Source organism: Ruditapes philippinarum, unplaced genomic scaffold, assembly GCF_026571515.1.
Source record: "Ruditapes philippinarum isolate M1 unplaced genomic scaffold, ASM2657151v2 ctg2860_1_1_1_1, whole genome shotgun sequence".
Taxonomy (NCBI): domain Eukaryota; kingdom Metazoa; phylum Mollusca; class Bivalvia; order Venerida; family Veneridae; genus Ruditapes; species Ruditapes philippinarum.
In genome coordinates, this window is record NW_026857286.1 from 64,901 (window position 1) to 90,157 (window position 25,257).

The window sequence follows — 25,257 nt, forward strand, 5'->3', positions numbered from 1 at the left end:
TATTATACATGTACATTTCAGACAAATTGCTAATGGAAAGACAACAGTTTCTTGTAGTCAAAATAGAATCTCTTTGAAAGAGATATTTTTTAGTACCGTATTTTAAAGCTCAGTATATTTGTCAAAATAAAGAAAAGACTTGATGATTAAAGTGAATTGGTCTATAATTGGAGGTCTGTAATACAGTAAGTAATAATGCTGATAGTATTAAATATCAGACATAACAACAACAACATAACAACAAACAATTAAAGAATTACATAATTTTATAAGTGTGAAATAACATAACATAGATATAACATAGAATAACATACATTATATAGCAGATAATACTGATCAATACATTTCTATTGTTTTTATCAGTATTTTAAATTCTTATGAAAAAATATGCCCATTGTAGACCAATCCCCTTTAATGAATTATTCATTTTGATAAACGTCAATTTCTTCTGACGAAGACTAAAATGTCAAAAGCTAAAGAAATGCGTTTGTTTTCATTGAACTGATTATATATCATGAATTGAAGAAATACCGCAACATGACATCGAGTACACATTATATTAGAAAAAACATTATAGATCTGGTAATAAAAACGTATCAATGCATTTACTGTATCATGACAGGTGAGCGTAGAGAGATATTTCAGGAACTTTATAAAAGCTCAAAGTTTGTGATGTTTATAACCCTGCATTATTGTCTCATTTTGTTTTGTGTGTTTAAAACATTTGAGCCGTGTCATGACAAAACCAACATAATGGGTTTGCGACCAGCATGGATCCAGACCAGCCTGCGCATCCACGCAGTTTGATCAGGATTCATGCTGTTCGCTTACAAACCCTATTACAAGTAGAGAAACTGAAAGCGAACATCATGGATTCTGATCAGACTGTGCGGATGCACAGGCTGGTCTAGATCCATGCTGGTCACGAACCCATTATGTTGGTTTTGTCGTGACGCGGCTCATTTCTGTAATCATTTTAGTTTTGTGTAAATTATATACAACATCTTTTTCGCCAAATTTACCCAACCCCAAACTTTTTCGCCTATTTCCCCACCCCCATCCCCAACCCCCATCTCATTATAATGCTCATTTGTAAATAGTTGACTGCATTATATATTGTTGTATACACCTGTGAAGATGAGAGTTACATGTATTTATTTATTGTTGTGTGATGAAATTTCGTTGATGTATTTTTGAGTTAATTGTACTGAAACTTTTTAAAGTCTTATTAAAATATATTATAATTAAGTGTAGAGTCTTCGCACACTTCATAGTTGTGTAGGCCAGTCTTTTACTGTGATCAGAATTTATACTGCAGTGGCACAGTTCTGTTATTTCTGCCATTACTACACTAAAAATTTTGAGTTAAAACAAAACAAACTTATTGTCCGATATATCATGTTAAAATCTTTTTAATATGTATTTTCAATGTTCCCTACTACAAGTATTGGTACCCGACCTCACAGTCTTGGTCTCGCCAGTCTTGCAAAAGTTAAAAAAAAAAATTTTTTTATTTCAAACAGTTGATTTCGAAGGAACTATTTTTATGGTACCTTTGTTAAATGGATTACCTATTTGTATCCCTTGAACTATTTTTAATTTTTATACAAGAACTTCTATTTTGTGATCCTGTTTCTCAAAAAAAAAAAATGTGTTTAAATCTTGTATTTTTAAATGTTTTTGAAAATATGTCTTGTCAAATTTGATTTCGACCAAAATGTTTTGTACATCCTATACTTACACAATTCTTTTTAGGGACCACTTATTTCATGTGACTCATCATTTATATCACTTAGTGAACTTCTTTTCTTCTCTTATTGTGAAATAAAGGTAATAAACAAAACACGTTTTCATGGCAATAAAATGTTTGCATCATATATAAATATTGCGTAAAGTTTGTTCAAACTTTTTTGTTACGTTGAAGGTTTACATGGGGGAAAGGGGAAAAAAAAATCATTTGAAACAATTGAAGAAATTTAAGTAGACATATTTTATAGGTTTTTAAGTTCTCATCAAATAAAGAATAAATCATTGGCGTACATAAAAATTAGGGGAAAAAAAGAGTGAAAAAAAATCAAAACAAATTAAATTATAATAAAAACTTGTGAAATTTTTGTATTTTTATTATTTCAGAGATTTTTAACAATTATTCTACAAAATTTTTGCTGTATTTATATAGACAGACATTATTATATACATCTTGAAGTAGAATTAAGTTGAATTGTCTTTTTCGAGTGCTTCCACTTTTTTCACATCAGGTGATGGGAGGGGCAATTTTTGAAATATTTGGACCAAGTATGTGTTATACTGAAGTTGTAATTTTCATTTTCAATTTTATTATTCCTATGTTATAAACAAAAGAATCAAGAATAAAGATTTTTACACGAATGAAACAAGAATCAAATATCTTTGTATTCAAGGGCCTTCATCATTCAGGTGGTCAAGTACAAATCACTTGCCCTCATACTGCTTGGGTACGAATCCCGTCAGGGACTTCTTATTCTTTCATGTGAGGAAGTTATCTTGGAAGGTTACTTGAGGTAATTGATGGTACTCTGGTGCCCGCTAGTACATAAAGCACCCTAGTACTTTGAAAAATATTTGAAGGGGCACCTGATATTTTCTTGCACCAGTAAAGCTGGAAAGTCACTGTATGACTTTTACGGGGTTGAGACTTAAAATCTAACAAAACAACCGAACAAACAATATTTAAGCTTATCATTGCCTCTAATGATGTAATACTATGGTCCTTCCTTTAAGAGTAAAGGATTTAGGGACCATTTAAGTGGGATTCAATCTTCATCACTAAATGCGCTGAAATCATTGATCCTGAAAGACCAAAAAAAACATTTAGCGGCACCCGTAATAATTATGTCAGTCACAAAATATTCATACAATAATGTAGATAAAAAACATTATATAAAGGAATCATTTGCATTAATGATACTTTTTATTAATTTGAAAAAAAATAATGTAGAAATGATATATAAGAAGTTTTCTATCAAAGACTTGAATTGTTCATTTAACCACACAGAGAAATGTAAATCTCGACAAAGCTGTAATATCTTGATTTAATAATAACCGAAACATTTGGAATATCTTTGTTTTTGTGGTTGACTGATAGCATCAACAGGAAGGAAACGTATCTCAAAACAACTTGGTATGAAATATAAAAAAAAGATATTTTTTAGATATTTTTTATTCTGTATAACTGTAACTCAGCAGGGGTTTGTTTAATGAAAAAGATAAAAACATCGATTAGATGGAACGATTGGGCCGTTCATTCATGAATAAGTCATTAGCTAATATTCTGCGGGGAGAGGATGATAGAGATTGCTGACGGTCCTGCGGTCCCTCGTTCCACGAGATGTAGATATAGTTTCGATAGGGACGTATATTACAGGGTAGGGAGTCTTTGATAAGATTACGTCTGTTGTAGCTAAGTATGTAAAAACAATTTTCTAAGAATTCCCGAGTAAATTAAGTCAAATATTACTGGAGATTTCATACAAGATTTTGGAAAATGATGTTTTAAAAGTGCCTGTGTGGAAATCGTTAACATGAATATACATTTGAATGCCATGTACCTAATGTTAAACATGATTAATTTTTTTATGACCAATGATATGGAATATGTACAAGATATTTAAATGGGGAATTTTAATTAAACTTGTACAATACATTGCAATGTTATTGTGCTCTTAAATTTGTATCCTGTGACAATAGTCATTGAAAAAGTCCCATGAGAATATAAATTTGATTAAATTGTGACTTTTAGATAGCTGGAAGAGTCATATAGCAGGAAATCTATAAAATCAGCAAAATTTCCAGGCAATTTAATATCCGCAGCCATTTCCTTGCAATTTAAGATTCGCAGTTATTTCCATGCAACTTAACTTTAGTAGCCTTTGACTTTTAACTTATTTATCTCCACTGTTACTAAAGAAAAAGTATTTTGTTATAAAATAAGATGTTAGTAAGATGAAAAAAACTAGTAGCATTATTCTAAAGTGCATAAAATGCACATAAAATCTCTTGATTTATTTGTTGCTGAGCTGTTATTTTCCTGTCAAAATGTATTTTATATTTATATCATCTTTAGAATTTTCAAGCATAGCACAGAATCTTTATTATTTATAAGATTGTTGAGAAAACAAAAGAGAAAATGTGTTAAGTTTATGCAAATTATATTTTCCTTGTAAGTTACATAAATTGTGAAGAGGGGGGCAGGGGAAACAAATATTTTGCAATGTCTTTAAAGTCTTTTATCCGGTATTTTTTATATGAAGATTTTTTTTTAAGATGTAATATTATATAGGGAAATAAAAATAACGGTTCTTTATCATGAAATTGAATCAGAACTTAAAAGATTCACATGCAAAACAACTTGGGGTGCTTATTGCACCGGAGTTTTTCATGTGAAGCCGAGTTAAGAATCAGATACCGAAAAGTCGGTTGGAAAAAAAATTAATTCGCGGACCCCTGCAGATTTTTTCCGATTGTTTGATAAAGGTGGTAGACACACTTCTTAGACGCTGATACTTTATTTAAAAGATAAGAAAATAAACATCGTACTCTGCAGATGTTTAGTAAAGATAAGGCAAAAAGAAGCTTTTTTAGATAAGGCAAGTATATGTACAAGATGAAAGAATATTTTCGTTGAGTAAATAACGAAATGGCATCCTCTGGTAGGAATGAATTACGTTGTGGAAGAAGTGGTCTTGAATGTAATTTGTCAATTTTTTATGTTTGTTTAAAGTTCTTGTTATCATAGATTACTTTTGCTATCTTATTACGAACATCAATTTTCTATCAGTGATAGACTTGAGAATATTTTGTAAGAAATCTATAATTTATTCAGATTATTGTTAGGAATTTTTTTCAAGGGAGAGCACTTTTTTGTCTGTATATACAGAATTTTGTTACAAATGTAATATTTTGTACAAAATATGATTTTGATATCAATTTAAGCAGTTTTTGTTGTTGTTTTTTTTTGTAAAATTATGTTGTCAATTACGACGATATAGCAAAGTTTGTTAAATTCCAATGTTCAGGTCCAAGAGAAGCACCATTTTATGTTGAAAGACAAAGGGTAAACTTTTTTATTAATTGGTACATGACAAGAAAAAGTCAATTTATAAGTTTTATACGTTTGTATTATTACATAGTTTTTTTCTTCAGGAATTTATATTTCATTTGTTAAGTTCTTCTTGAAATAAGCTGATATCTAGCATTGTAGTTTAAGTTATGTTACTAACAAACTATTATTCTAGAGAAAAAACAACACTTTTTTTATATAATTAATAACTTTGTAAATATCAGACATGTTAAGACAAATAGAATTATTGTTGGGTATTATTGATAAAAAATAGTGAAATTATTTTATTTTAAACAATCAAACCATTTTTTTCTTCAAATTATGAGAAAATGTTTTTTATGTTAAGAATTTCATAGAAATAAGTACTATAAAAAAGCAAATATCTCAACTTCAAATATTCAAATGCCCTGTTTTTTTATCAGTGATTAGTGATTTTTTTAGGTTGCTCATTTTGTTTAACATCCCTTAGGCTATATCTTGATTAAAAAGGGAGACAATTTGTAAAGGGCAACAATTCAAGAAGGAGACAGTTAAATAATTTTAAAGCTAAAAAATGTAAACTTTAAAAAAGGGGAACAATTAAAAAAGGGGAGATCATTTGTGAGTCAAAGGGATAAAAGAGAAACAGTTAATGTGAAAAATTATTTTTAAACATCCCCGTATGACACATGTTTATAAGATGTTGTTTTTTTTTTATTAAAAAACCCAGCAATAGTTCAATTTAAGTCTTACTTTAGAACTATTATAATAATACTAAGATATAATGATTGCATGCAGAAATTTCAAGTCATTTTTAGAGTGCATTAATCAATGATATAATTACGTTACCATTTTGTATGTTACCATTTTGTAGATTTAGTGCTATGTGTTTTTGTTGGATGGATGTTTTATATGTCTCAATATTTATTTGAATATATGGATTATGCGAAGTATGATACCTTGTATGTATACACTGTACAGAAAACATGCTCTTAACAGTAAAAAAAAATATTTACAAAAATGATTCCGAGTGTTCTTTGATTTTGTCTCCTCCCTTTTGGTTTAGACAGACATTTTTAGTTTGATTGTGTAGGAAGCTTAAAGCTTATAGCCATACTCTCGAATCTGTTCCTGGAACCAACCCGTTCAGAGCAATGACTGTAAAGTTTCTTGCTCTAGGAAACAAAGACTTGCCCCTTTTAAATGGGGCTTGAACCCAGTTCTTGCAAATTGTACGAATAACTTTTGAGTCCGCTTTCTTGAACTTAAACCAGTACTGGCGTCATATGAGAAAAGTTGGTTGTGACCCGAGGTGGGCTCGAACCCATAATCCCTGGGTTGAGAGACAAACACCTTAACCTTTAGGCTACCTCTTTGGACATTGAATCTTTTGAGAAAGCTATGAGTCTGCAATGTGGCACTTATACAACATATAAAGAGCAACATCAAACTGTTTATCCAGGTAGTCTGAACAGGGCTCAGCGGTGTTGTGGACTCAATAAGGTATTTGCCCTCTTAACACAATAGAGTGGGTGTATCACAATAAACCAGGGATGGCTTGTTTGATCCTTCGGCAAGGTGTAACATTTCTGTAACAATTGATCTCAATATTGAGTCAAATAGTCATTTTGTCTCTCACCGCTGATTCAGAAATTATGTGAAATTAACAAAAATAGTAAACAGTGCAAATCGCTGGTTTCATAAGTAGAAACTAAGTTGCCACCAACAGGTTTATAGGGTTATTAATACTTACATTTGATTGGTTAAGGTATTTTATGTAGAATCTGTACAACATTTTTAAATTTGCCTCCAATGTGGGTTGGAATCTCGACATGAACATGTGAGGATGCTATCCAGCTAACTTACAGAACAATATGGTTCTACTCAGATGCACGTTCATGCCTTAAATAAAGCACGGAAGGGCAACTGAGGTCTTCCTCCACCAGTAAAGCTTGAAAGTTACCATATGACCTGTGCTGGTGCAATGTAAAACCCAACAACAACAAAAAAAGATCTACTATGTACATGTATATCTAAAAATTACTATTTTGTGTTTTAGGAGGGTGTTACGTCCAAACTCTGGTCACTTGATGATCATCACTCTTTTCAATATATACCATAGTTACATACCAACAAAAGACACACCTGGTTAATATACCTTCCCCAGAACCAGATAAAAATTTCTAAAACTCGGAAGAATAAATCAGAGAAATATGTGCTTCACATAAACCAATATTTCTCATATTTCATTGCAATGAGTACAGTCAGATATTTGTCATTCCGGTAAACTATATCTGTCAGGAGATGTCTTCTACAGCCAGCTGGAATAGACCTAACTACTGTCACATTACTTTCTAGTAATTGTTTTCTACAACTTATGTGATAATAAGTTATGGCACTCCTCAAGATATTCTGTTACCCTTTGACCCTACATTTCTAATCTAAGATCTTTTTGCTCATTGTAATTTTTTGTTAGCAAAAAATTGTCATTTATACCTGCAAAACAAAGCAGCAGAGGTAAGAGCACATGCATGATAATGTGATCTACATTATTCATATTGTTTCATTTTACAAAAGAAATACTGATTTTCTTGTATGAGTTACTAACTAGAATGAGTGGGTTCTAAACAGTATCCCATACAAAAAATGAAACATTAAAAAAAATATGGAAAAAAAGTAAGAGTTATAAGTTTTCCAGTTTGACCAGAAGTGAGTTTCCCAGTTTGGGAGAAAGCAGTTTTCCAGTTTGGCCAGAACTTAGTTTCTCAGTTTGGCCAGAAGTCTGTTTTTTTGTTTGGCCAAAAGTTACTTTCCCAGTTTGGCCAGAAGTCAGTTTCCTCAATTTGGCCAGAAGTTGGTTTCCCCAATTTGGCCAGAAGTCAGTTTCCCCAATTTGACTAGGAGTAAGTTTCCCCAATTTGGCCAGAAGTAAGTTTCACCAAATTGGCCAGAAGATTATAGTTTCACCAAATTGGCCAAAAGTCAGATTACCCAATTTGGTCAGAAGTCAGCTTCACCAAATTGGCCAGAAGTTAGTTTTACCAAATTGGCCAAAAGTCAATTTTCCCAATTTGTTCAGAAGTCAGTTTCCCCAATTTGGCCAGAAGTATAAGTTTCCCCAATTTGGCCAGAAGTAAATTTCACCAAATTGGCCAGAAGTCAGTTTCATCAAATTGGCCAGAAGTCAGTTTCCCCAATCAAATTGACCACATGTCAGTTTTCCCAATTTGGTCAGAAGTCAGTTTCACCAATTTGGCCAGAAGCCAGTTTCCCCAATTTGGCCAGAAGTCAGTTTCACCAAATTGGCCAGAAGTCAGTTTCCCTTATTCAATTGGCCAGAAGTCAGTTTCCCCAATTTAGCCAGAAGTAAGTTTCACTAATTTGACCAGATGTCAGTTTCCCCAACTTAATTGGCCAGATTTGAGTTTCCACAATATGGCAAGAGTCCCATTCCCAAATTTGGTCAGAAGTTACTGGTAGTTTCCATAAGTTCAATCAAGTTTGACTGAGCTAGCAGAAATCAATTAAAATTGCCAGTAATTCCAAATCAAAAGAGAACAGTTTGATATTCACAAACTTATAACAATATTTGTGAAAATTATTTTGAATGAAGCAGTAAACAAAAATTAATAAAAACTGAGCAGTTTTCTATCTCTTTATAAAATTTTATCTTGATACCCCCAAAATTGATAATGGTCAGTTCCAAAAATGGAAGCTGGATAAGTCCATATCAAAAATCTGCAAGTTAAGGGCTAAGCCAATGAAAAATCAAATATTCATGCTTTATTATTGTGATATATAATGCTGCTGTTCAAATTAACTTCATTGCTAAAGATATCTACATGTATCTACATGTACAGGTTCAATACCAGCTAATAACAGCTAGAGGAAACTCAAAACTTGATAAGTTGGGATGAACATCTCTGGCAATGTGATCCATGGCTGACAATTGCATTAGGTGTCAGATAAACAAATCAAAATTAAATTAAACACCTCTGCTGATGTTTAAGTAATTAGTTAAATTAAGTTCAAAATCTTTTAAATTTAATTATCAGGCACAAAGCAGTAAATTACTAAAATACTATTCACTATGGAAAACAAAGCAGATATCTGATATGCCTGGTATTTAGTTTGACCTTACCAAAGACCCTGTGACCTTTCATGGCTGTGGTGACCTTTCATCACCTTTAACACGTGAATAATGAGCATCTCATGATGAAGGATTGTTTACACATGCCAGCCATATGAGGTTTTCATTAACTGACCATAATATTTACATGAATCCTGTATTGTTTACCCTGTTCCAGGAGACAAATGAATTGCCTCGCCCACTTCCACAGCTGCTGATCCTTAGTAAAAAATTGAAAAAGGTCAAATTTTAAATGCGAAAAGTATCTGAGAAAATGCGGAATATCTAGTTAACAAAATATTTATTTTTCTTTTAACGAAATTGCCTCTCAAAGTCGGCTCTGTATTTAATAAATTTGCAAAGTGTGCATTGACTGTTGGAAGATGATAAAATCTGCTTTAACTGCTAGAATCAAAGCATATTAATGAATTTGCTTCTACGTTATGAGAAGCACAGATGGTCTGTCATAAAAGAATGTTCCTTAGAGAACATGTTTTCAAATTATCATTCTGCAAATTATCAGACTAATTACTGGATAATTGGTAAAACCAAGCTGCATTGCATCGAAATTATTAATTTTGTCATCTAGTATGAGTCATAGTGATAGAAAAATGATTATTTAACTTTGATTAGCTATAATTACTTTTTGATATTTTGGATATCTGGAACAGGTTTGATATCACTTAATTGAGACTTAAAATTCCGGGACAGGCTGGGACTTAAAGATATCTTTTGTCCCAGATATCACTGAATTTAGGTCAATAATTTATGATATATCTATATATGATTACATATCAATATATCTTTATTATCTTTATAACAACAGTAACATTTAAGGTAGTCTTACTTTTTTCAAAATCTTGGTCATTAGATTATTAACAATCGCTCATCCTGTATCACTATGTACTACATTCTGGTTATAAATGGTTTAAAATTATTGAATACCGAAGATAGTGAAAAATAATGTTCCGGAAATGACCAAATTATTTTTAAATTGGTCCGTTATTTTTTTGGCGGGAAAGCATTGCAGTAACTCGGACTATTTTAACCTGCTGCAGCCAGGTTCTTACCATGTGACCACTGCGAACGATACTGTCTGATCATGGTCTGCACTTGTTGCCAGATCTTTTCAGTGAGGCTGTAATTTGAAATTTTCTCTAAAAATAACCAATGGTTTATTATAAGGCATTCATATGGTACAATTCCTGTATTATAGCATGTTTACTTGAAATTTAAGTATTAGAATATCTTTAAAAAAAACTTTAGGGATAAAGAGATATTTGATTGGCTTTCAGAATTTATGAAAAACTTAATTTTGGTGAAATATGGATTTAGCTGAGGTTAGCGCTGATCAAACTTTTTTTAAGGAACTTTTGCATTTAGGTATTTATAAACCAGCTGTATTGTTTGACATCACACAAACCCAGTGCTTGGAACATGTTCTACAAGTAAAAACAATTTCTTAAGTTACACTTCCTTCTACTTCAGGCCAAGTAAAAAAAAACCTTTGCAGTGATAAAAATTCTGAAAAAGTCTCAGAATCATTGAAGATATTATTGGGAATTTTTAATTCTTAGCTGTTAATAACTTTTTTATGATTAGTATGGTGGCTGATTTGTGCCATGTCCTATTTTCTCTACGGAGCGCCAGACTAAAAGGCGAAAACTTGACAAAGTCAACATTTTGTCATACTTTCGCGCAGTGGCGAAAACATGAAAATATCACATAGTCAACATTTTGTCATACTTTTACTGTACCCGACGCAAGGCAAAAACATGATTATTCAACAAAGTACGGTATGAGAAAGTTGTCATTTTCATATTTTCGTCTGGCGCCCTGTGGAGCAAAAATACGACATGGCAAAAATCAGCCATCATAGATTACAGTCCTAAAGAGAAGGGCGGGGCTTAAACCTGCGCTTGAGATGGGGAAAAAGTGGATTACAGAGCGAGTTGGAAACATAATTATGTTAATATGATCGCAAGGGCGAAATAGTTTATTTTTAGATCTAGGAACCAGTCTAACATAAGTACATGGCCATCCATTAGGATATGAATTAAATAGATGTACAGGAACCAGATTGGTATGTTTAGTACTATAAGCTTTAAACTAATACATGAATTGAAATATTGCCTTCTAAATAGTTGTATAAGTCATATTATTTGTTAGACATGTATTATGAGTAGTGTCTTCGTTGATTCGTGCAAAATGTAGATAAATCTTTTCATTGACAAAGCACAAGTTAAAGTTATGAAGATGCTCTAATTTATTACTCAAGCCTACAGCTTTTGTGGTTACCTATATACGAGGGGTTATCCAAAAATTCGTGGACTTTTTAAATATCTCTTGAACATCAACATGTATTGTAATGAAAATTTATCAGCATACATTGTGGAATATTATGAACACATTTTGAAAGGAACAGTTAATTGTGTCAATAAATAATGATTTTATATTGCTTTTAAATAAGCACATACACGGCACCCGGCGCACGGTAGAAAAGCGCAGTAAGTCATCGTATATTTCTTGCTAAAAAAACTAAAAAGAATAACATAGAAAACCCGCTGAACATCGCATGTTTCTTCTATGATGTCATTTAAGTAATTCTTTAAAATTATGGACGTCATTTCCGTATATATTAGTTGATATCGCAAGAAACACCAGGCCCCTTTATTTTTTTACAACAGGAAAATGACGGACATGCGGTTATTAGAAAATCGCACGATCATAAACAATCATAAATTTTGTTGTAATTTGGAAATGACACCTACAAAAACATTTAATAAAAATCAGCAGACGAACAGAGAAAAGAATATTTCACGCTCATTAGTGTTAAAGTGACATAAAAATTTAGTGATGGACATTACTTTGAGAAGCAGAAACCGTCATTGACTGCGTAACGTTGACGCACAAGTTGAACGTTAATATTATGACATTGACGTCAATAACTTTTTGGAGTGCGCCGCTGTCGCCGACATGTGTTTATGAAAAATTCAATATCGTTGTAATGTTAGAAGCCACTCACATGAATTTTTCTGTGTTTATTTGTTATTAATTCTTCTAAGCAGTGTAGGAATTTCAAAATTATATCTCAAATATATTTTATGCAACAAAGAAAGTCCACGAATTTTTGAATAACCCCTCGTATACATTATATTACTGCACATTTTATTACTGCACATTTTGAAGGGACTGCACTGAGGATTTTTTCACAAGTTAAGACTGTAAATATTTTTGCATCATTAAATATTGATCTGGAACAAAACCAGTGTGCAAAATTTTAGGTCCTTTGCTTAATTCATTTTATCCAGAGTAACAATTTTCATTGAGCAAAATGAGCCTAAAATGAATAGCGTTTAATTGCCGTTAACTCAAACCAGGTTAAGAATATTACAAAGAATCTTTCCTCAAATTAAATCATGTACCGATATATTTCTAACTGTGAGAAACCTATATGATACAACACTCAAAATCATATTCTATTTCAAAAGACGACTGTTAATTCACATTATTTCTTGGACATAAAATTTCGTGGTTTTGTCAAAAAGAACATACTCATGGGTACTAAAATACAAAGACTGTTTATTTTTCCAAAAGGTTAAATGTAAATAATATGATGCAAAATATTTTTTGTAGCAGATGCAATAAAATTTCGTTGGATCTTAACATTTGTGGATTGTCCTAGCCACAAAAACCATGAAAATTAGTGCCCCACGAATAATAATGATTGATATATACAATTGACTAACTAACCAACTAAGAATAACTTTAACAAAAAAAACAGACTTCTAATATGTTTGTCAGAGGGTGAGAAAATTGTGCAACCTTGCCGAGACTCGAACCCTGGAATACCGTTCCGTGGCTCTACCGACTGAATTATCCGACCACTTACACATCTTCTTCCCTAAAATAGTGAACAGTTCTGAACCATGAAATGATTCTTGAGAAACAATGATTATAATATAACGGCCTGATGAGGAAACAGAAGGCCTCACAAATCTGCTCGACTCTTTATCTTGACAAGATAGCGGACATGTGAGAATGGTAGATATGTGCAGTACATTCACAACAAACAAATCTCATGATTAATTACTCTCTAAACAATGATCTTTTACTTTAGTCATTGCAGACGTTACATTTTGTACATATAAATGTTGTTTTTTGTTGTTGTTTTTTTTTTGTTTGGGCATGTGTACTTTAACACTTCATTAGATAATGTATGAATGTTTCTTATTGTTTTTTGTTGGAAGATAATTTGTTGAATGTATGGCTAATGCATGGGTAGAGTATTACAGTATGGTTACAGATATACCATACACAATTATGGTGTATTTTAATTCCTTATCTTATATACAATTAAAGTAAAGCTCCTTCAAAAACCAACATTTTACCAAGGTAATTTATGAGTGAAGGTCAAGGACTGTCTGGTTATTTTAAAGGGCTATCCTTGAAGATTATTATTTTCAAGTTTGAAGACAATCCATTCAAAAATAACAAAGTTACAGCCAATAATAGCAAGAACAAGCAAAATTTGGACTTTTGACCTTGAAGGTCAAGGTCATTTATGGATGAAGGTCAATTTTAGTCTGGTCTACTGAAAGGTCTTGTCCAAAGGGTTGTTGTAGCCAAGTATGAAGACAATACACCATGAACTTAAAAGTTATGATCCAGGTACAAGTTTGAGGACGGCAATAACAACAGCAATGGCAACGCAGCCAGGACTATAACATTAAAATTATACCTCTACTTTTTTTTTTTAAAAGTTGAGCTAAAAAGCATTGAGAAGTAAAAATTTCCTGAACCAAGCATCAGACAGGCTCTTCCAAATATAACATACAAAGTATATAAATTTTATTTTTTATCAGTGAGTCTTTGTGCTTCATTTGAGGATGAAATTTATGATGCAGATATGTAATAGTTGTTGCTTCCATTTTGGATTACCTCTATCAGTAATCTATCAGTACTTCACATAGATACGCTGGGAGGTCTTCAAAAATAAAAAATCACATTCATTGCCAATGAAATGCTTAACAGATTTTAAACAAATTTAGCTATAAACAGTCAATAAAAATGTTTTTCATAGGAGTTCTCAATGCAGTGCATCAAGAATGATGCCGATAGTGTGTAGAGATACAGTACGGATTTATGTTTGTTCTTGCACCTGTTTAACTTAAATGTAAAGATTGGGTGTGGATATATTTAAGATAATGCTCAGAGTTAAGTACTAAAGCATGAAGATACATCAGTTATTAAGTCATCTATGTTATTGGTAGTTTACCCTGAACTGTGTTTTAGTTATCATACATGCAGTGTACAAAATGAACTAGGAATAAAGAGGATCTTTCTAGAGAAAATTTGATTATGAAATTGCCTTATTCAAATGCACTTTATTGTCAAGAAATCTAGTATGTCAGTGTTAATATAAGCTTTTATTTTCCTTACTTATAACTATTTGAAATTTACAAAGGGCCATAACTCAAAGCAGTACCATCAAAATTTGAATATATCTGACAAGCATATTACAACAAGATATGTTTGTAAAACATGCATGCCCCCTATCTGCAGCCAATTAGTCATGTGATAAGGTTATTATGCATGACTTCTGACCCAGTGATCAAACAATTAATAAGGGTTATCAAGTATCTACTGGTCATGACCTTAACCTTTGACCCCTTGACCCAAAACTCAATAGGGGTCATCTGCTGGTCACGACCAATCATCATACAAAGTTTGAAGTTCCTAGGCCTAAGCATTTTTAGTTAATTGATCGGAAACCGTTTTTACCTACAAGGTCAATGTGACCTTGACCTTTGACCCCTTGACCCAAAATCAATAGGTCATGACCAATCACCATACCAAGTTTGAAGTTCCTAGGCCTAAGGGTTCTTTAGTTATTGATCGGAAACCGTTTTAACATACAAGGTCAATGTGACCTTGACCTTTGACCCCAAAATCAATAGGGGTCATCTGCTGGTCATGACCAATCACCATGCAAAGTTTGAAGTTCCTAGGCCGAAGCGTTCTTTAGTTATTGATCAGAAACCGTTTTTACTTACAATGTCAATGTGACCTTGACCTTTGACCCCTTGATCCCAAAATCAATAGGGGTAATCTGCTAGTCATGACAAATCACCATACCAAGTTTGAAGTTCCTAGGCCTAAGCGTTCTTAAGTTTTTGATCAGAAACCGTTTTTACTTACAAGGTCAATGTGACCTTGACCTTTGACCCTTGACCCAAAACTCAATAGGGGTCATCTGCTGGTCACGACCAATCATCATACAAAGTTTGAAGTTCCTAGGCCTAAGCGTTTTTAGTTAATTGATCGGAAACCATTTTTACCTACAAGGTCAATGTGACCTTGACCTTTGACCCCTTGACCCCAAAATCAATAGGTCATCTGCTGGTCATGACCAATCACCATACCAAGTTTGAAGTTCCTAAGCCTAAGGGTTCTTAAGTTATTGATTGTAAAGCATTTTTACCTACAAGGTCAATGTAACCTTGCCCTTTGACCCTTAACCCCAATATCAATAGGGGTCATCTGCTGGTCATGACCAATCACCATACCAAGTTTAAAGTTCCTAGGCCTAAGGGTTCTTTAGTTATTGATCGGAAACCGTTTTAAACCTAAGAGGTCAATGTGACCTTGACCTTTGACCCCTTGACCCCAAAATCAATAGGGGTCATCTACTGATCATGACCAATCACCATATCAAGTTTGAAGTTCCTAGGCCTAAGGGTTCTTTCGTTATTGATCGGAAACCGTTTTTACCTACAAGGTCAATGTGACCTTGACCTTTGACCCCTTAACCCCAAAATCAATAGGGGTCATCTGCTGGTCATAACCAATCACCATACCCATTTTGAAGTTCCTAGGCCAAAGGGTTCTTTTGTTATTGGTCAGAAACTGTTTTTACCCAAGAGGTCAATGTGACCTTGTCCTTTGACCCCTTGACCCCAAAATCAATAGGGGTCATCTACTGATCATGACCAATCACCATACCAAGTTTGAAGTTCCTAGGCCTTAAAGTTCTTTAGTTATTGATCGGAAACCGTTTTTGCTTACAAGGTCAATGTGACCTTGACCTTTGACCCCTTGACCCCAAAATCAATAGGGGTCATCTACTGATCATGACCAATCACCATACCAAGTTTGAAGTTCCTAGGCCTTAAGGTTCTTTAGTTATTGATCGGAAACCGTTTTTGCTTACAAGGTCAATGTGACCTTGACCTTTGACCCCTTGACCCCAAAATCAATAGGGGTCATCTACTGATCATGACCAATCACCATACCAAGTTTGAAGTTCCTAGGCCTTAAGGTTCTTTAGTTATTGATCAGAAACCGTTTTTGCTTACAAGGTCAATGTGACCTTGACCTTTGACCCCTTGACCCCAAAATCAATAGGGGTCATCTACTGGTCATGACCAATCACCATACCAAGTTTGAAGTTCCTAGGCCTAAGGGTTCTTTAGTTATCACTCGGAAACCATTTGGTCTACGGACCGACGGACCGACAGACCGACGGACCGACAAGTGCAAAGCAATATACCCCCTTTTCTTCGAAATGGGGGCATAATAAATATATGTACAGATTTTCTTTACAATCAAACTTACCATATAAACAGTAAGGTATTTGTCCTTAAAAAGAAAACAAAGGGCCATAACTCAATACTGCACAATCACAATTTGAATACATTTCATGAGCTTAATACAATAAATATTCATGCAGAGTTTCATGTTAAATCAAGCTAACCATATGAACAGTAAGGTATTTATACTTAAAAAAAGAAAAGAAACAAGAGCCTTAACTCATAAACCATTGAGTGAATTTTGATGAAACTTGATAATCATCAAATTCCTATTCATAGAAATATTCCTGCTAAGTTTTAAGAAAATTTAACAGAGAGATTCTATGATATGGATCTACAGACAATGTCAAATCAATAACCCCCTTCAAAGGGGGCTAATTGTGGCGGCATGGCCGAGAGGTTAGTGCATTAGACTAGTAATCTTAACAATTGCTGGCTGTGTGGGTTGAAACCCCGTCAGGGGCAAGCCGTTGTTTCCTTGAGCAAGAAATTTTACATTGCTTAGTACTTAAGTTGGTTCCAGGAACGGAATAAAAAAAATGAGAGTGTTTCAATAAGCTTATAGCTTCCAACATAATCAGACTAAAAGAAATTGGAATAAAATATAAAGGGGAATAACAAAAATAACATAAGTTCAGCAGCCATTAAGTGCGAGAGATGATGAAAATTGCAACATCTCTCACGCCCCCTCCAGCCATAATTATACAATTACATAATCATAGTTACACTCAGTTTTCATTATTGCTTGAAATGTGATACAAGTTTTCATTGTTTTCTTTCCATTGTATTTGTTTCTTAAGTTTTGTAGAATAACTTCTATGTAATAGAAAGAGCATCGAAACACGATTTGTATGAGGGGTGTAGTCCCCGAGTATTTAAATCAGATTGCCGAGTGTTTTGATGTTCTTTCTCTTTTGTATCATAGTCAAACATACAAACACATTCCCTGTTGTCACAATATGAGTCCCCAGAAAAAAAGTAACCAATGGACGAGCATCTGAATACTAGTATAATATTTCAATCGCTTTCCCTTACTCTGCTGTCACAACAAGTAAACCCTAGCGAAAATGAGCCATTCAATGGGCATGCTCTGGAGTGCAGGTAACTTATACTTGCACTCCAGTTAACGCACTGTGCATGCTGAACTCGAACACATTTTCAACAGAAGGTCTCAAAACTATGATACAAATAAAAAAAATACCACTTTCATGTGCTTTAATATCATTATGAAAATATATCCTGTTTAAAACACTTTTTATACATGTATTAATAAATCTATCCTGTTTGAAAACCACCATGTCTCTTTATGTTTATCATTGGCTATCATTTCATTTACATTAGTCAGTGCACTTTTAAATGGTTGGTGAAAAAGTAATGTGGGCAGTTTTTTTGAAGTTCCTCTTAATCATATAAATTACCCATTTGTACTTAGATGGGTACAACAGGAGCATACAAACATATTGGCAGAGACTGTTTGTGTTTTTTGTTCCTTTTAAGATGTACATTGTCATTTTTATTTTTTTTTTGTTACATTTTAGGACACTGTTAATATCATAAAGTGACTTTCCAGCTCGACCTCAAGAGCTGCCTCCCTTGTAGTCTTAATATTTCCACTGCAAGACTGACCAATTTTACAAACTGATATTACATAGATATCAAGCGACCATCTCGGGCAACCATCGTCTATATTGGCGCACAATTTATTGGGATATACCTCCCTTGGAAAAGGCACCTGAAGAAATTAAAACTGTAAACAAGCTGAATACCAAAGCCACTTTCATAGCAGTATATAATTATAGTAAAACACAAGTAACAAAATTATTATACAAGGTACAATGTCTTGATCTTAGGGAAATACTCCTCTGGCCAAGCTTTCAATTAGCAATTAAACTGATTTATCATTTCTGGAGAAGTGTTCCAAGTATCCCGTTTCATGAAATCAGATGATTTATCTTAATAGTGGAAATAAAATCCACACCAGTACTGATATAAAATGATATAAACGAGTTCTGCAGGTTTAGAATGGACTATTGCTTTACATCATATGAAATGATAAGACCCGGGTTTTAACATGGTAAATGTGTGGCTAAATGTAGTGATTTCCAAGTAATAAAAAATAACCAGTGTAATTTTATTGTCATGAAATGTTGCCAAGTGAAAAGAAAAAAAACTGGTTGTCTGTCAGTTGTAATCTTTATTATAAAAAATTGCATAGAATGATGTTGTTTTTATTTCGTGAAAATGAGAATAAGAAGTTTTTATATAGTAAAATGTTTAAGTATTCATTGCTTACAAAATTTTAAGATAAAGTATTACACAGGGGAAATTACTCTGTTTTTACTGCACAGATGATCACCAGGATATTATATGGTTTATCCCCCTTAGTCTGCTGGTGGCAACTATTTTTACCCATGCACCGTCTTGTTCGCAATTCAATCTAATATATATATTTTGAAAATTTCTCTAAAAATGATGAAAGATTTTGTCCAGATTGAACACCTGAAAAGTTCATTTATGATATTTAGTATGTTAAGAGTTAAGCAAAATCACTGACAATAAGTGTTTAATATATCAATATAAATACCCTTCATGTTCCACATGGCTTTTCATTGGATAATCTTGACATATAATCTATACACTTTTACATGACTGCTGTCAATGTATGGCATTGTTTTATTTTCTTGACAATTTCTTGAGATTTTTGCCAACAAAATTTACTCCAAAAGAAGAACATGTTGCTGTTTTTTTTACCAGGTATGATCTCAGGGAATCAAATGTCCAATGAATTAAGTTATCAACTGTACTTTCACACCACAGTTAAAATGTAGAACTCAGCAGAGTTAGCAACCTATCATAAGGGACAGAAAAGGCGTAAGAAGTCTGAAAACCTTGTAGGAAACAAGTATTGAAAATAACACATAAAACTAAAACTTATGACCACAGGCACAAGGTGTGTGCAACTTAATATTCTTTCAGAAAAAAATAAACGGGTGCTTCATGTATTTCCTTTTTACATTTGTAACAAATATGTTAACTGCAAACAGTAGCATCAAAGAAAATGTGGTTTTCTTTTTCTTTTTGGTCAACCTAAAATACTTTTAAGTCCTGTTTCTTTTTAAGAAAAAAAAAACTTTCTGTATCACACAGTATACATGTTGTATGTATAAATATGGCTATACCTCCAAAAAGTATTACACATAGATACATCATCTGTTTTAATGTTTAAGGAGCACCTCTGAGGTGAAAAATAACTAGAGCTTGACATCTAACAATGAACAAGGGACTGTACAAGAAAAAAATCATCACAAAAATAATGAAGGATTGTTTCCCCTGACAGTAAAACTCCAAAAATCAAACAATTTATTAATTTTTATACATGCATATTTATTTCATGAGGAATGTTCAATGTATAAAAATGGATATGACCATGATATATGCTCTATATTTCAGGCTGGCCAAAACAAGTAACTAAAACAACTTGAAATAAAGTTTTGCCTGCCTAAGCAGTCAAGTTTTGATAAAAAGATGATTGTGTAATGGAACATTAAAAATATCAGTTACGAAAATCAAATGTTCATTGAATGTCTTTAAAAGAGCATGATTTTGGTCAAACTGCATTTCTTAGCTCTAAATATTTTCTCTGGCTTTCTATTGCCTTTCTGTACAGAGACAGATCCAGTCCATCTACACACCTAACTACACGTGCCTTCAACACGATATCATTCTGGTTCCCAACTTCCAGCTCCCCTATCATATTAAACAGGGAACCAAACCTTGCCTCGAAAGGCTCTATCAGTGACGTGTCTATACATATTTCAGATTTACTCTGCGAATCTGAGAGTTTTGCCAAGCAAGTGCCGACGTCATGCACCGTCAGTCTACCTACAACGTTTACTGAATGTCCAAACAGTGTTGTTTTATCCTGACATTGACTTATTTCCTCTATAAACGTAGGTTTGCCACTTTGTACTCCAATATTATCCATTGTAGAGAATACAATGCAAAAGATACAAGAAGAATTATTACAAAATTTAAACAAACTCAATTTTTTGTTTGCATTAATTCCTTCTCTCAATTAGTATTGTCACAAAATGCCAATATCAAGTTACTTTCACACATATACGTATTTCAAAATGTAGTTCTATTAGAATGGTACCCAATTCCTACACTGTAAGTTCTGTATTTGAATTTACTACTCTTTAACTTTCACTATTTATCACTGACCATAATCAAAATACTCAAATTTTCTTAACAAATGCCTTCGACACTCATCAACACAATCCCTGAATCCTTCTTTAGCCTTCTCACTTATTTCACTCAAATTTTCTTTTCAGTTTTCAGTACAGTTTTGTTGTAAGCAGACAGTAATACAGACAGTTAGACGATGGAGGGAAGAATCTTGGCAATTGTTTTTACCGTCGGTGCTGTGGTGTCTTTCAGAGCAAATGACAGCAGTATTGGTTTATGTACCGACAACTCTGTGATAAGATTTCTGGCAATCACATGCGTCAATGGCTGAAAGTACAAAAATAAAATTTTAGTCACAGATATTTGATGGTGATTTCAACATATTACTGGTGAAAGAACACACAGAATTAATTAAAATGGTGAGTTCCATATAAGGGGTGAGAAAGACAAACTGAAGTATAACAAAGCTCCTGGGCAGTCTCACTGACACTATGGAATCTAAATTGTAATTTATCAAAATTCTAGATGAAAAATTCTTAATTTGTCAGTTGCTGAAACTGATCTATCTTTTCCAGTATTTACCTAATGTCATGACTAAAAAACATATCCAATAGGACAGTAGGAAAGAACCAGGCACAAAGAAAGGGTAGTGATGGTTCAAAGCACCACTGATTCAGAAGTAGAAACATTGAAGCTAACTGAATATCTACTTCACCTATAAATAATGGTTTTAACCAAAAGCAGTGAGGGGGGGGGCCAAGTAAATTAAACCAACATGATCAAACCACTAAATTGTATGTATACAGATTATGCTGTTTCAACAAGGTGTAGATATGTTAAGTTGATAGTGTTGTTTATAGTGTGCAAACTTTTATTCTTCATAGTTGGCAGACATTTCAGTACAATACTTGAGACCATCAGGTTTATTTTATAGAATGCTTTGCTTGAAAAATATGGACTTAACATATCAATCATAAATCTCAAGAGCTTTCTCTTAGAACTACAACAGGCTTCTCATAGAAAATCTTTAACTTTTAACATTCTGGAACCCACCTTGGGGGCAAAGTTATTATCCATTGCCACCAGTGTAGAGCCAGGCCAGCCTGCACACCTGTGCAGTCCAGGCCAGGTTCTATACTGATGGCTGACTAACTAAAACTTGATAAATGGTCAAATCCAAAATTGTATAGGGTTTACCTCATCTTTTCCCATGAGTATGTCTGTACTATACATAGATAATCCAGTACCAGTGTCATCAGTGATATTGTTCTGTGTCACCTTTACCTGTAAAGTTGATGAAAACAGATGATATTTTACATACTGTATGCAAAAACTGTTTGATATATAAAATTGGAAAGAAAACTGTAAAATTGTGATATTTTCCCCATCAAACATGCCTTTTAAAATGGGAAATCTTAGCAAAGTGACAATGAGAAAATTGAGTAAATTAAAACATTATGGGATTTGGATTCAAGCCCACCACCATGTTGCATCCTCAAATGAAACAAGTACTGGTAAGTTCAAGAAAGTGGGCTGGAAAGTTATTCACATCATCATGTTACTTGAAATTGCTTCATACTCAACCTTAAATAAATATATCTAAATATTTTAACACGGCATGGATGTATAAAGAAAATAAAAGAAATTATTCTAATTTACATACCAATGTACCAATCTTATTGTACTGTGTCACTATGAAAAAGATTCTGTCTTTAAACTGTGTACAAATCAACTCTGTTCTTATCTTGTTAATCTCGACTGCAACCTGAAATAAAGCAAATATTACAAGTCAATAAATTATACAAGTTATTGGAAAAGCTTTCAGTTAGTTATGACTAAGTAGGCAATGGCCTTCACCTTTTCAAGGAAAGTTAAAAAACATATATAATTTATGTGTGTACCTACAATTTCATAAAATGACCCTGAACATAGTTGTTGTACTAAATATATGCCATAACCCATCTTCAACAAGCCAGAGCAAAAACATTTCTTGGGGGTGCAAGTCCCTCAGACCATCCAAAAATCTGGCCTACTCATAAGTCTAAACCAAGCTATGCTTCTGTTAGACATTATTCTCAAATAAATATCATAGTGAACTGTCTGTAATTATGCCTTATTCTCATCGATTTGTGCCTTCCCATTGATTTGTGACCTTAATAAATGTCTGGTATAAATACTTCTGCAAGGACATACTGTATGATACACCATCCGAAAACTACACAAGTTTTAGTAGACACTCGATTCGATAATTCTATCAAATCAAAATGCATAATTGTACAGGTGTAAATGTGCTTACCCTACATTCCATTTTGATGACCTAGTTACTTTAAAATATTCAATATTTATGATATAATTTATCAAACACACTAACAAACAAGTAAAAAAGAATTCATAATGCTGTAAAAGTTAACTTAAGACCTTTAAACATATATTGATCAGATCGGACTGAAAATAACCATGCTAACATTTAGTGGCGTGAACACCTATATTTTGATGACGTCACAGTGTGAATGGGATTTCACGAATCGATGGGTAAGCTTCCAGCTGAGCAAGACAGTCATTGTTGACATGTTCAGATGCTCTAATCTTTGAGCGGTTGTTTTTAGAAGTTATTTAAAGTTTTTGAACTTTTAGATAATGAATTTATTTAACAAATGCACTAATTGCACTGTATGTATGTCTGATATTTGTTGTGCAAGTGCAATTTTTCAAAACAATCGAATCGACGAGAGAAAAGCATAAAAGGGAAGCAGTGCAAAAATTCCCAAATGAAACCTGAACTATTTTTTAATCTACTTCCCCGTTCATAGGCTTTGCCTATTTTCATATTATCGTGAGACCGGTAATCTAATATGTAAATATCTGTTTAGTTAAGGTAACAACATGAATATATAAACTAATAAATGTAATAAAGAATCAAAGACCAGTGATTTTACTGTATTTTACAGCCGAATAAAGGCTGTTTCCCCTAGCCCAAAATAGGTATATTTTCCCCCAAAATTGCTAATATTTTCCCCTAAAATTTCCATGCTCTTCATTACCAGAAGTCAGAACAATGATTTAACAGCATCTGACTTATATCAGCTAGAAGACAGAAAGCTTAAGTGTATTTTTTGATGATTTTATTGTATTGTATCAACAAATTGGAACAATTATATTTATATCACATAAAAATGAATAACTGACAGCAACTTGAAGCTCTGATGCCAGTGCAATATCATAACAGTTTAGCATGATCGCGAAAACACGTAATAATTGAAATTATTCCAAGAACTTAAAAGGTACATGTTAAATATAAATCCATGGACACGTATGGTAGTTAAAGGGTACAATAAAATAGAATGTTAGTCCATAAACCTGCTTTGTTTTAACTGGAAATGATTCTGGTGTCTTGATGACTCCTGAAACCATGGGCGCCGCCATTAGCGTACTTGATTAGAATTTAGAATAATAGAACATTGAATTTTGTGCGTGGCGGGATAGTCGTTTTAAAATCGTCACAAAAACTTGTCAAGTAGCTTTCTCAAAAGCCCAAAATGTTTCTAAGCTGGAGAAAACATAAAAGTTGTGTTTTTTGTTTTAATCCTTCCTTCACTCTTACTAATAAAAACATTTTAACAATGGCTTGAAGTGTTCAAGTCTCTCATTGTCCTGATAATGTTCATTTTACACCATTTACTAACACGTCTGACGTGCACTATTCCTGCTTATAACACGTGCGAAAGGGGTTGGCAGTACTCAGAGACAGATACAAAGTAGACAGTGGTTACTAGATCAAAACCCGACTAATTAGACTTGTCGATAATTTTGGACGGGCGATGTCTTTTTCCAACGGTTTGGAAAAAACGGTTTGAAAAACAACTTTTGAAAAATGGGTCAAACCGTTAACGCCGAATTAAATAGGCTACTAGATCAAGGGGAATGTTCTTTTAAGGTATTTATAAAATTCCCCAATCTGGAAATTTTTATTTTTACAAAGGCAAATAAGGAAAACTGCCCCTGAAAGTGAGTTTTTGCTCTAAATATTATGACATTTTTAAAGACATATAGTGTTTTTTTTCCTACGAGTTTTGCATTGATCAGAATACATGTATCATTCTGCGACAATGACCATTAGCTAGGACTGTTGGCCAAACGTTCAGTTTGAGCATTCGATGTAGGTGTGGTGTAATAAAAGTAGAACTTTGCAAAATTTCAACTTCAACTTCAATATACATGTAGTTATATATGTCACATGGTTATCTAATGATTCTTATCTTAACCCACGGTGA

General features: G+C 33.1%; 2 protein-coding genes across 2 annotated transcripts; both read right to left on the minus strand.

Moving 5' to 3' along the window:
* Window positions 1–20,157: 20,157 nt before the first annotated feature.
* LOC132749283 (CST complex subunit TEN1-like) lies at window positions 20,158–21,025 on the minus strand. The gene has a single exon (XM_060739008.1). The coding sequence runs from the start codon at window positions 20,781–20,783 to the stop codon at window positions 20,406–20,408; it is 378 nt and encodes a 125-aa protein (XP_060594991.1). The 5' UTR covers window positions 20,784–21,025; the 3' UTR covers window positions 20,158–20,405.
* A 50-nt stretch (window positions 21,026–21,075) lies between these two features.
* On the minus strand, window positions 21,076–24,480 carry LOC132749282 (proteasome assembly chaperone 3-like). The gene is made up of 4 exons (XM_060739007.1): window positions 24,344–24,480; window positions 22,650–22,751; window positions 22,184–22,270; window positions 21,076–21,313 (listed from the first exon to the last, which is right to left on the minus strand). The coding sequence occupies exons 1-4, from the start codon at window positions 24,407–24,409 to the stop codon at window positions 21,176–21,178; spliced, it is 393 nt and encodes a 130-aa protein (XP_060594990.1). The 5' UTR covers window positions 24,410–24,480; the 3' UTR covers window positions 21,076–21,175.
* Window positions 24,481–25,257: the final 777 nt, after the last annotated feature.